At 37.1% G+C, this 13032-nt stretch overlaps 2 protein-coding genes across 2 annotated transcripts; both read left to right on the forward strand.

The window, feature by feature from the left end:
• Positions 1 to 315: 315 nt before the first annotated feature.
• Positions 316 to 1263, forward strand: LOC138069769 (olfactory receptor 5V1-like). The gene has a single exon (XM_068961110.1). The coding sequence runs from the start codon at positions 316 to 318 to the stop codon at positions 1261 to 1263; it is 948 nt and encodes a 315-aa protein (XP_068817211.1).
• A 6937-nt stretch (positions 1264 to 8200) lies between these two features.
• OR12D3 (olfactory receptor family 12 subfamily D member 3) lies at positions 8201 to 9082 on the forward strand. The gene has a single exon (XM_068960851.1). The coding sequence runs from the start codon at positions 8201 to 8203 to the stop codon at positions 9080 to 9082; it is 882 nt and encodes a 293-aa protein (XP_068816952.1).
• The last annotated feature ends 3950 nt before the right edge of the window (positions 9083 to 13032 follow it).

Below are 13032 nucleotides of genomic sequence, written 5' to 3' on the forward strand. Positions count from 1 at the left end.
CGGGCTTGCCAAGACCTGTTTACATAAATAGACTTTTAAAATATTTACTTTTTCCTGTAAAAGTGTTGCTGATATTCTGTAAGAGATGGGTCCTATAGGAAAAGTTTAAATGTGTATGTCGAAGGCTTATGTGATGATTGCAGTACAGCACTGTAACTTGTCATGGATTCTAAATTTGAGTATTTTTTCCTGATATTTTCTGATGATTATTTTATCTATAAAGTTATATGTTCTTGTTTTGTAGATTACTGCTGTTGCAGCACATGAATACTGCAATCTATACTGCTTCTTTCTCAATTTCCGAGAGAAAACATCATGGAAGGAGAAAATTACACTCTGTCTGAATTTATCATCTTAGGATTCTCTGACTTAAACGATGTGCAGCTTTTATTCTTTACCACATTTCTTATGATCTATCTCTGTACCCTGGGAGGAAATATTTTCATTATTTGGGTAACATTGGTTGATATACGACTCTATACCCCCATGTATTTTTTTTTAAGGAATCTGGCCTTTCTTGATATCTGTTATACCACCACTAATGTCCCCCAGATGATGGTGCATCTCCTATCAAAGAAGAAGAGTATTTCCTACGGGGGCTGTGTGGCTCAACTTTTTGCATTCCTTTTCTTTGTGGGGGTAGAATGTCTCCTCCTGGCAGCCATGGCATATGATCGTTACATTGCAATCTGTAAACCTTTAAGGTATTCGGTTATTATGAACAAGGTCCTATACAGCCAGTTAGCAGCCTCCTGCTGGACTGGTGGTTTCCTCAACTCAGTGGTGCACACAGTACTGACGTTCCGCCTGCCTTTCTGTGGCAACAACGAGATTAATTATTTCTTCTGTGACATCCCCCCTTTGCTGATCTTGTCTTGTGGGGACACTTCTGTCAATGAGTTGGTGTTACTCATCGTTGGGGTCTTCATTGGATGGGCTCCTTTCCTAGCTATCATCCTTTCCTACCTCTACATCATCTCTACCATCTTGAGGATCCGCTCCTCAGAGGGGAGGCAAAAGGCCTTTTCTACCTGTGCCTCCCACCTGGTCATTGTCCTTCTTTACTATGGAAGCTCCATCTTCACATACGTGCGGCCCATCTCATCTTACTCATTGGCAAAGGACCGGCTGATCTCAGTACTGTATAGTGTGGTGACCCCTATGCTAAACCCCATCATTTATACTTTGAGGAATAAGGATATCAGAAAGGCCCTGAGAGGTGTGGGAGAAAAAGTAGCAACTTTCAAACTTCATTTCCCATGAAGTGTAGTGTTTCTTTTTCTCTCATGATAAATATAGAAAATTATCTGTCTTGCCCATGCAATCTGTTTTTTCTTGCTAACAGTATTGATTTCAATGATAAATGGGGCAAAATGTTAACAATAGATTAACCTGGGTAAAGGATTAACGGATTTGGGGGGTTCTCTTCTTATTCCTGAAATGCTTCTGTATATTCTATACATTTGAAACTGTATCTAAATAAAAAGTTAATTTGAATCTTTTGAGCATAAGTAAAACTACCATGTGCTTATCTCTACTTGTGCACACTTTTTTTGGTATTTTAACCTCCATATCAAATATAGTGAACTGAAGTTGCTCAGTCATGTCCAACTCTACGACCCTAAGGACTTAGCCTGCCAGGCTCCTCTGTCCATGGGATTTTCCAGGCAAGAATACTGGAGTGAATTGCCGTTTCCTTCTCCAGGGGATCTTCCCGACCCAGGGATCAAACTCAGTTCTTCCACACTGCAGGCGGACTTTACCGTCTGAGCCACCAGGGAATCCCAAATATATTCAAACATATCAAATATATTTTTCAGTTAATTTATTGTTCTTAAATTTTGTTTTGTCTTATGGTGAACTAACTATCCATTGACTTGTGGTTCTCTAACTTTCAGCATTTGTCTAAAAGTTGTCTTCCTTTGTTACTGTCCTTCTTACATTTATTGTACTTTCTTGGTGGCTCAGCTGGTAAAGAATCCACTTGCAATGTGGGAGACCTGGGTTTGATCCCTGGGTAGAGAAGATCCTCTGGAGTAGGGAAAGGCTATCCACTCCAGTATTCTGGCCTGGAGAATTCCATGGACAGAAGAGCTTGACCAGCTACAGTCCATGGGGTTGCAAAGAGTCAGACACGACTTAGCAACTAAGCATAGCACCAGTGGTTAGAACTCAGCGCTTTCACTGCTGTGGCCTGGGTTCAATCCCTGGTGTCAGGGAACTAAGATTCTGTAAGCCACATAATGTGACCAAAAAAAGAGAAAGAAAGAAAACAGAAAATATATAATTTCTCTTATCTTCAGAAAGGATATTTATCATAATAGTACAAACAATAACCTTAGATTTTTTGCAATACTTCAAAGATCCCATACATAAAAATGTAAATTAAACAAACTTATTCCCATTGTTTATTCTTCCCTGTTTGTTTATCATTTCCCCAAATCCTTCCCTTTTCTGTATCTGTGGAATTCAGTTTCTAATTCATATTTTTAGTTTTCATTATATTGCTTTAACTGATATCACTTTTTTTGCATTTATAAGGTGTTAGACTTTTGAAGGATAGAGCTAGCTCTTCTCTTTTATATTCTCATCACTCCCTTTTGCTCATGATCAACCAAAGGCTCTGCCCCAAATTTATTATTAAAGAATTAATCTAGTGACTTCACAAGCACACCAAAGAAGGGTATAAATTGATACTTATAGAAGAGAAATATGGAGAAAATAAGTCTCTAGAGAGAAAATCCCAAGACATTAATGTCCAGATACCCCCAGGGAGGTTTATACAGGATTTAGTCTGTTTGTTCTCTTAAATAAAAGATGGATTTGCTGAGATTCAGTCTCACATCTAGATAGAGGTTGCTTGCAATAAAATGGGTGTAAGAGTTTTGAACAGCTGGAACTATCTCTGATGATCTTATTCAGGTAGACAGTAAACACAGCTGATCTCTGATTTTTGGATATCCTTTTTGAGCCAAAATTTTATTTTATTATAAAGTATGTAAAGACAGATGTGCAGGACAATTTGGCTGAGAGTAAACAGAAGAAAAGTGAGCTTAGATTAGAGGAATAATTTTCTGAAGAAAGGGCGTTAATATAATTGGAAAAAGCAAGTGAAAGTAAATGGGGAAAATTCTTTGAATCTAAGCTGTGAAAATTTCAGAGTGGAAGAGCAGGTGGGTTCACGGCACAAATCATTAGCAAGTAAAGCTTTGAATTTCTCAGTCTATGTGTGTGTACATTTTTGTTTTTTGTTTTGGTTGTTTGTTATTTGTTTTAGGGTAGACTCTCATTGTAATCAAGTTAAATCTACGTTTTAACTAAATGTCTGAGTGCCTATATCTGTTTAGTGGTGTGTGGGTATGGGTGTGGGTGTGTGTAGGTGGGTGTGTGTGTTACCGAGAATTAGAGAAAATATAAAGAGAAGAAGAAAGTGAAGTAGAGAAAAAAATTACATGAGTAATACCTTAATATATGTCAAAATTAATTATACAAAAATGACAGGTTCTAGTTCTAGTCAAACAATATGTTAGATTTTGCCTACTGTTTATATAATTACATAAATTTGCAATAGTATGACTTTTAGTGGAAGATGGATGGTGCTATTATCCAGGAAAAATATAATAATTTTCAAAACTCTTGTATGAAGTACTTACTTAAGTATTAATATTTTCACTTGAGTACATCCCCAGTTTCTGATATATGCATAGGTAATAATGTCCTTCAATTATATTTATGACACCTGAGATTAATCATCTTCTCTACCAACTCCATTTAGAATATTTCTTCTATATCCATATTCATGGAGTGCAGCTCCTAGATTTTTGTTTTCTTTCACCAATAATGTAATTTCTTAAATTTTAAATACTGTTTATAGACAGCAATTAATCATTAAGAATCACAAGTGTCTTTGAGAACAGTCCATGACAAAAACGAATTGCTAAAACTGGGCCTATATGGCTAAAAGTTATTTACTTAATCACAAATATTCATTGCCCACTTTCTATGTTGCCATGTCCTCTGATAAACTGAAAGAGTCTTTTGTGAGTGTAGCATCACATTCAGGAGAATAGTATGGATAGATTGTAGGTGAGAATGTTCAAAAGAAGACAAATCTGACCTTTTGAGGATAGTTTTTTGTAGCTGATAATGATTGAACAGGTAATCACAATCCAGTAGCTAATTCAGTAAGTATAGAGAGAGCACCAAAAAAATGTTCCAGACACTGTTTTAGGTGCTGGGTTGCAGTAGTGAATAAAATAGACAATAGTTTTGTGTGTGTGTTTGACACTGCAAAACATATTTAATAAAATCCAGTACAGCAGATTAAGATAAGTGCCATTGATAACAACATAGTAAGAAAGGATATGCTCTTTTTTTTTTTGTAATTTAATCTGGAGAAGACTCTTGAGAGTCCCTTGGACAGAAAGGAGATCAAATCAGTCAATCCTAAAGGAAATTAACCCTGACTCTTCACTAGAAGGACTGTTGCTGAAGCTAAAGCTACAATAATTTGGCCACCTGATGTGAAGAGCTGACTCACTGGGAAAGACCCTGATGCTGGGAAAGATGGAGGGCAAGAGAAGAGGGTGACAGAGGATGAGATGGTTAGACAGAATCACTAACTCAATGGACCTGAATTTGAGCAAATTCCAGGAGATAGTGGAGGACAGAGGAGCCTGGCATGTTGCAGCCCATCAGGTCACAAAGAGTTGTACAGGACTTAGTGACTGCACAAAACAATCAGAGAAATTCACGATGAGTGTGTAGCATTAGGGCAAAGGTCTGAAAGAGATGTGGGAATTAAATATGTGCATTTATTAAGTATAAGAATGCTTCATACAAGTGGAGAGCTGGTGCACAGACCTTGAGATGAAAATGTAGTTAGTGTTTTAGGAACAACATAGAGATCAATGTGGCTGAGTAATCCAGGGATAGAGTGGAAATGGAAGCTTAAATCATTAGACATATTTAACAGAATAATCCTGGATGCCGCCTTGAGAATAGGAGACTGGACAGGAGTGGAAATAAGATCATTCCAATAGTTCAAATGAGTGGTGATGGTGATTTGCACAGAGTCACATAAGAGACAGTGAGAAAGGAATTTTGCATCTGTAGTCATGAAACAGGGTAATCTGCACATCTCCTTTCTGTTAAGTCCTTTTTCAAGTATTGGTATCAAGGTCATGCTAGCCTTATAGAAGAAGTTGAGAGTATTCTTTTTGGGGGGCTTTGGGCTTCCCTTGTGGAAAGTAAGAAAGAATCTGCCTGCAATGAGGGAGACCTGGGTTGGGAAGATACCTGGAGAAGGGAACCGCTACCCACTCCAGTATTCTGGCCTGGAGAATTCCATGGAATGTATATAGTCCATAGGGTCACAAAGAGTCAGATATGATTGAGTGACTTTCACTACTTTCATCAAGGTTATGTTAGCCTTATAAAAGAAGTTGAGAAGTATTCTTTTTTTCTTTCTTTAGGAGACTATGTGTAAATTATTATTTCTTCATTAACTATTTGGTAGAAATCTGGATTTGGCATTTTCTTTTGGGGAAGGTCTTAAATAGCAGCTACAGTTTCCTATATAGATATCAAACTATTCAAATTTTCTTTCTTTTACTGTTAGTTTTAATAATTTACTTTTGTTTCGAAGTAATTTGTAAATGTCATCTAGATTGTTAAATTTATTGGCATAAATTTGCTCATAAAGATCTTCTATAATTTTTGACATTGATAATATCCATTGCCATATTACCTTTTAAATTGATATTTTGAGCGCTCTCTCTTTAAGTCTTACAGGAGTTTATCACTTTCACAATCTTTTCAAATAACTAAGTTTTCACTTTATTGACTTTACTGCACTTTTCTTTTCTATTTTAATGATTTATGTTATTATTTTCATTATTTCCTTTCTTTTGCTTTCTTTAGATTTGAGGTGCTGGTTTTATTCATTCATTCATTTAGTTTTTTGAAATACAACTTTAGAGTACTGATTTTTAATATTTCTTCTTTTTAAGATATGAATTCAAGACATAAAATCTCTCTTTATTTCTTTAACTACATACTAAAAGTATTGTTATGTCTCATCTTCATTATGATTTGGTTAAAATATTAAAGAAAATCTATTTGGATTTTCCCTTTATGAATTATTTAGCTGTGTGTTGCTTTATTTCAAGCATTTAGTGCATTTTTGGATATCTTTTTCTTACTTTTTAAAAAATTTACCATAGTCAAAGCATATTCTTTGAATGACTCAATCTATTAAAATTTTTGATGCTGGGAAAAAAAAAAACCTCAACCTATCTTGATTTTGTAAATGTTTAATGTGCCATTAAAAATAATGTGAATTCTTTTCTTTTTCCATTTGTGTATTCTATTCTACATAGTATTAACATCCACAAGTCATAGTCATTATTGCCTTGTATAGTCATTTTTCACTTTTAGTGGGTCAATTTTTCCTTACATGTATACAGACACATACCCATTCTGATATTCTTCACTTCTTTTTGCATTTCCATTCTTCTGCTTAGGATCTTTTCTTACTGACTAGAGAATTTCCTTTAGTGTATATTTTTAGTGTAGTGATAAATTCTCTCCATTTGTATTTTGCTCTTTTTTTGTGGGTGTAAATTCTTTTCTTACTGAGCTGTTTATATATATCAATCAAATTTGTAAATTATGTTTTTCGAATTTTATATTCTTACTTTTTTTTTTTTTTTGCTTTTTCTATAAGGCATAGAGAGAGAGAGATGTTAAAAACTTCTATTAGTGAGTGAAGTGAAAGTAGAAGTGAAAGTCACTCAGTCGTGTCTGACTCTTGCAACCCCATGGACTGTAGCCCACAAGATTCCTCTGTCCATGGGATTCTCCAGGCAAGAATTCTGGAGTGGGTTGCCATTTCCTTCTCCAGGGGATCTTCCAGATCCAGGAATCAAACCCATGTCTTCTGCATGGCAGGCAGATTCTTTACCGACTGAGCTAGGAGGGAAGTCCATAGAAAAACTTCTATTAGGATTGTGAACTGTACTCTTCATTATTTCTGTCAACTTTTGAAACTATTTTATTGGGAGCTTACATTGGGTTGTGATATTCTGGACCAATTGTTAGCAGGGGAATGTTAGTGTGAGTGAGGGTGGGTAGGCTGCTGCTTAATCGCTCAGTCATGTCTGACTTTTTGCGACCCCATGGACTGTAGCCCACCAGGCTCCTCTGTCCATGGTACCCTCCAGGCAAGAATACTGGAGTGGGTTGCCATTCCCTTCTCTAGGGGATCTTTCCCACACTGCAGGCAGATTCTTTACCATCTGAGCCACCAGGGAGGGGGTATACCAGGTGGTTTTTCCATTCCTCAATTCAAGGGCTCCCTCTTCTGTTAATAAGGTGGTGATTATTTTTTACAAATGGCAAAGCATTTAATATATATTTTTCCTTTCTCTTTCAATGCTTATACTTTATCTTGTTCTAATTCTCCTCCTCTCGTAGAAATTCCCAATAAAGGTAGGGCATTTTTTCCTAGGCCTGAAAAATCGGGAATGTTTTCAAAATTCTCTTCCTGTTAACACTTTTTACTCTTTCAAGTTTTTCTCAACTACACACACAAACCCACCACTGTGCTGCAGTCTTGTGACTACTGATGCTAAATGCTGTTTTTATTCCCTCTGCTTAAACACAATATTTGAAGATTCTGGATTTTATGTTTCTTAGTTTTGCTGAAAGTTTAGGCTTCTAGGAAGGATGCGTTAATTTCCTGAGGCTTTAAAATATCTTAGGAGAAAAGAAGAAATCCTCACTAGGCTATATCACTTTTACTGCCAGAACCGAGAATCATAAGCTGAACAATTATTTCCTTTGTATGTTTTAAATTTTTCTAGCCTCTACTTTTTTTTCTAACCTCTAATTCTAATGTTGTAAATAAGATATAATCATGTTTTACATTTTATGCTTTAAAAAAGTGTCTTTTATCTATATCTGACTTACTCATTATAAGCTGTTTTTATTAGTACATGATAAATTCTGAAGCGGTAAAAAGATGTTTGACTCATATTTAGGAGTGGTAAAGCTGTTTACTTACCACTTATAAATATTCTCCACACTGGAGCTCACCCTTTGGCTTTTCCAAATAATAAACTCACTTCACTTAATTCCCACAGTGTAAAATTCAAAAAAAACGAACTCACTGTCATCATTACATTTGCTCCCCAAAGCAATGGAGAATGTCACTACAGTAAATGAGTTTCTGTTACTTGGCCTGACCAGTGTTCAGCAGCTGCAGCCTTTCTTCTTTGTGATTTTCTTAATCATTTACTTGATAAACTTGGCTGGAAACGGAGCTATATTAGTGATTGCGATTTTGGAACCCAAACTGCATTCCCCCATGTATTTTTTCCTGGGAAACCTTTCTTGCCTGGATATCTGCTACTCTTCAGTGACATTGCCCAAAGTCCTTATAAACCTCCTCTCCGCTCGCAGGGCTATATCTTTCCTGGGCTGTATCACTCAGCTATACTTCTTCCACTTTCTGGGAAGCACAGAGGCCATCTTACTGGCTGTTATGGCTTTTGATCGCTTCGCTGCCATCTGCAACCCACTTCGTTACCCTGTCATCATGAACCCCAAGGTATGTATTCTCTTGGCAGCCGTGGCCTGGATCACCAGCATCTTTAACGCTCTGGTACATTCTGTCATGACTGCACGCCTGAACTTTTGCCGCTCTCAAGAGCTCAATCACTTCTTCTGTGATGTCAAGCCCCTCTTGGAACTGGCCTGCAGTAACACACTGCTCAACCAATGGCTTCTCTCTGTGGTCACAGGCAGCGTATCTATGGGAGCTTTCTTCCTGACGCTTCTCTCCTACTTGTATATTATTTGCTCCCTTCTGCTCAAGCATAAGTCCTGCAGAATACTCCACAAAGCTTTGTCCACTTGTGCCTCCCATTTCACGGTGGTGTGTCTTTTCTATGGACCTGTAGGCTTCACGTACATTCGTCCTGCCTCAGCCACTTCCATGACTCAGGACCAGATGGTGGCCATCGTCTATAGTGCCGTCACTCCAGTGCTGAATCCACTGATATACACTCTTAGGAATTAAGAAGTGAGGCTGGCGCTGAAGAAAACCTTCGGGAGCAAGTTATTTAAAGACTGCTGGCAGCACCACTGAGATTAATGAGGCTTCTATCTGACTCTGATTAAGATTTTTATCCCTTCACTCTAATAAATGGTCTGCATGGTTTTCCCTCAGGAATTTATAGCCCCATAACCATGTTCTGCACTCAACTATGTGTCATTATTTGCTCAGTTTTTATTTACCTACTCACTTATTTAAGAGATAGTCATTGAATATATATTGTGTCAGGCAGCATATTAGGTGTAGGAAGCAAGACTAAGCAAAAGAAATTCTACAATCTCACACAATGCACAAATTCATAAGTATACATGACAGGGTAATTAGATGCTACAGAGAATTAAAAAGAGATAAGAAGCCTAGGGAGGGAAGAGAGCAGGCACTTACTACATGATAAATGATTTATCTATTTCTTTTCTATCCTGGCCATTCTATTATCATATATGTCAGATGTTCTCATATCAATTTATTAATTGGAAAAAGATCAGCTGATCTAAATGCTAGAAAATGTACTCAGTTTATTGGTAAGTTCCTTGTTGTATACCTTGAAAAGGGAAGACATATTAAAACTGAGATTTATAATAAATGCCTCCAGCAGCATCTGGATGCAGGATAATTGGAAGCCAGACTCCCAGGCAGTAGTTTTCAATGGATGTCTATAGATTTCCTTCAGTGGATGTCTGTAAGAAGTGAGTTTGTCTGCTTCTCTTTCACTGAGCCCTGGGGTGGTAGCCAGTTAAGAACAGTTTCTTTGTTTGTGACTGTCCTGGTAAGCCCAAAGACACAAGCCCCTCTGACCAGAGCAGGCTATCTGGGTTATGTGGTCTCTGGGTGTCAGCAACAAAAACCGGAACACTGGAAAGATGTTTCTTTCTCTGAAACACCAGAGTTCTGAGCTAGGGCAGAGCTATAGCCTGAAGATTGCATCCGTTGGACTCCCTGAGCTCTGCAAAGGATTGTACTTGCCCCCTAGCTGTGTGATAAATGAGAAGCCTACCTCTTAGGCTGTAGCTTTTAAGGGAAGCAAATAGTCCTATTTCACAGAAAGAATGGGTGTTTCTGTCTGTCTCTGTGCTGTGCCAAAGGAGATAGCCAGTTAAGAATTGTTTCTCTGTTTGGTACAGACCTGTGGGAGCCAAAAGACGTGAGCCCTGCTGGCCACTAGAGTCAAATGGTCAAGGGATGTCACCTGGATGTTGGCATATATTGGCAATCTGAATGAGGCAGAGGGATAGAAAAGAGATGGTGTCTGCTAAGGCCTCTGTCTATGGAGAGTTTTGTAGTTGGCTTCTAGAAGTGTGTTAGATAAGAAGCCTACCACTTAGGTCAAGCCTTTAAAATAAGCAAATAGATCTTTTTCACGTGAAGACTGGACACATTTCATTCTATGGGAGTTCCTTTTTTTTTTTTTTTTTTGTATTTTGACTGTGCCATATGGCACGTGGGATCTTAGTTCCTTGACCAGGGATTGAACTTGCACCCTCTGCATTGGAAACTCCAAGACCTAGCCACTGGATGACCATGGAATTCCACAACTTGATTTTTTAAAAAAGCATTTTGATGCAAGAAAGTCTCCTGCGGCTTCCTGTGCTGTTTTCACCTCTTATGTCTAGTCCTTCCATGAGAACGTAAGAGGGTCACTCTGGGAAGGACTTTGGTCTTAACCACTGGACCACCAGGGAATTCCCCAAGACTGGACAAATTGCAATCTGCTGTCTCTTTTCTGAGCTTTGGGGAGTAGTGGAGTGTCAGTTAGCCAGAGTGAGGTCCTGTGAACCTTTTAAGAACCCTCTTTTAGTTCTCTATAACTTTGTAGGTCTCACACATGCAAGCCTTGTTTTTCAAAGTTAGATGTCTGAGTGTTTGCTCCTCAAGTGAAATTCTTTAGAGTTGAGGTGCCAGATGTGGAGTCTAAACTCTTCACTCCTCAATGAGAAGCTGGGAGTTGTGAGTTGCCATGCTGGGAATAGAGTGTTTGGCCAGATTGCATCTTGGTCTCTCTGCCTGGTTCAGTGTGGATATTTCTCATTGATTTGATGTGTAACAGCTCTTCAACTAGTTTCTGGTTTTCTTTTCTGTGTAGCTATAGACTGTGTATGTCCATGGGAAGAGGTGAGTTCAGGGTCTCCTACTCTGCCATCTTGAACCAGAACCTCTGTTATTCTTTTTTGTTAATTTAGAATCCGCTTGTCAATATCCATGAAAGAAAATATATTTTAAATTGGATGAAAAGTAATCCTTTGGCAAATGTCATCCTACAGTAGTAGAACTGGATAAAATTCTAGATATGTGATCGAGGTTTCCAGACTGATTCCTAACATCACAAATTCTCTGTTTCTTGCAAAATGTCTTTATAACACTTATTCAGAATTCTCTGTAGCCATGATTGTGTGTATGTGTGTGTATAATCACTTATACAGAGTTTGTTCACTTACAGATATTATTTTATTTAACCTTAGTCATCACATCAATCAAATCATATTGGTTTCATTATTATCATGTTTACAGAAGAGGAAAACCAGAGACCAGAAAGGAAAAGTAACTTAACTGTAGTCACACTATGAGCAGAGCCAGGATTCTAACTCCAGGTGATCTTGTTCCAGAGTCTGAGAGTTTTGTTGTATGCATCTATAATTGATCATTATTAAGAAATTTTTGGCTAAAGCAGATTTTAAGAAAAATCTGTCAATTTTTCTTCCATTTATAGACAGGATCTATTTTCAGTCTAACAGGGTACTTTATTTTTCATTTTGGTGATTATAAAGCCCTTATTTTGTTGTTGTTTTCTTTTGCTCTGACATCTCTCAAATTAAATCAATCACCTTGTCTTGTCAAAATGGTTCAACTTAAACTTTATCATCTTTTAATTTCTTAATATATTTCTCTAAACAATGACACACTTTGGATCCACAAGCTGTTAAGAGTTTCCAATGATAGGAGCTGTACTGTTTAAAAATTGTCATACTTACTCTTTCTTTAATCTTTCAGTGGAAATCACTGGCTCAGCATAATATTCTTTTCTAGTTAAATGTAGCAAAATTTTCTACCAAATAGATTTAAAAAAACCAAAATAACTATTTATTGAAAGATTAAAGTAGAGAGTATAACCCTTTGAGAAGAGATCCCTAGACATCTATGCTTGGAACATCTCTAGGGAGAGTTCAGAGGGGATTCAATGTGCTTATTTTGTGCTTAGAATGGGAATGAAGGCCAAGTCCTCTGTGATTTATATTTACTCTTAGGGATACGATATTTGTCATATAAGACTCTGAGCAGCTAAAATCTTTCTGATAATTTTGTACAACGAGATAATCAACATATTATAGCCCCGATTCTTGGGTTTCCTTATGCACTAAAACCGTATATTTTTGCAAGGTATGTACACAGAGGAGTAAAGAATAGGGTGAATTGCCACCGTCAGTAGGTAGAACATAAGAGAATAGGTAAGAAGGAAGGTTTTTGTTTTTGAATGTGTACAAATGTGTGGCTTTTTTTTTTTTTTGGTGTTTCGTGTATGTGTGTGTGTTTTATAGAAGGAAATTGAGACCATTAGAAAGGGTGAGTGACAGTAGCTGGGGAAGCTCTTTGAATATAATTTGTCAAAATTATAGGATGGAACAAGTGGGTTTATGGCACAATTTTTTAGTTGGAAAAGCTTTGATTTTCTTAATCTGTTTAATCATGCATCTTTTGTATGAAGCAGATATAGCAGCACATACGCATTTCTACCTGTGAATTTGTGAGTGTTTTTTTATGCAAGAGATGAAAAACAGTATATAAAGAGCTGCCTCGTTTTACTATTTCCTATGTACTGAAAATTATTTAACTAGTCCTGAATGGTCATTTAGTTTGCTTGTAATCTTTCATATGGCGATGCTTAAATAAATATCATCGCAAATACATAATTTTTGACATTT

This window comes from Capricornis sumatraensis, chromosome 22 (assembly GCF_032405125.1).
Source record: "Capricornis sumatraensis isolate serow.1 chromosome 22, serow.2, whole genome shotgun sequence".
Taxonomy (NCBI): domain Eukaryota; kingdom Metazoa; phylum Chordata; class Mammalia; order Artiodactyla; family Bovidae; genus Capricornis; species Capricornis sumatraensis.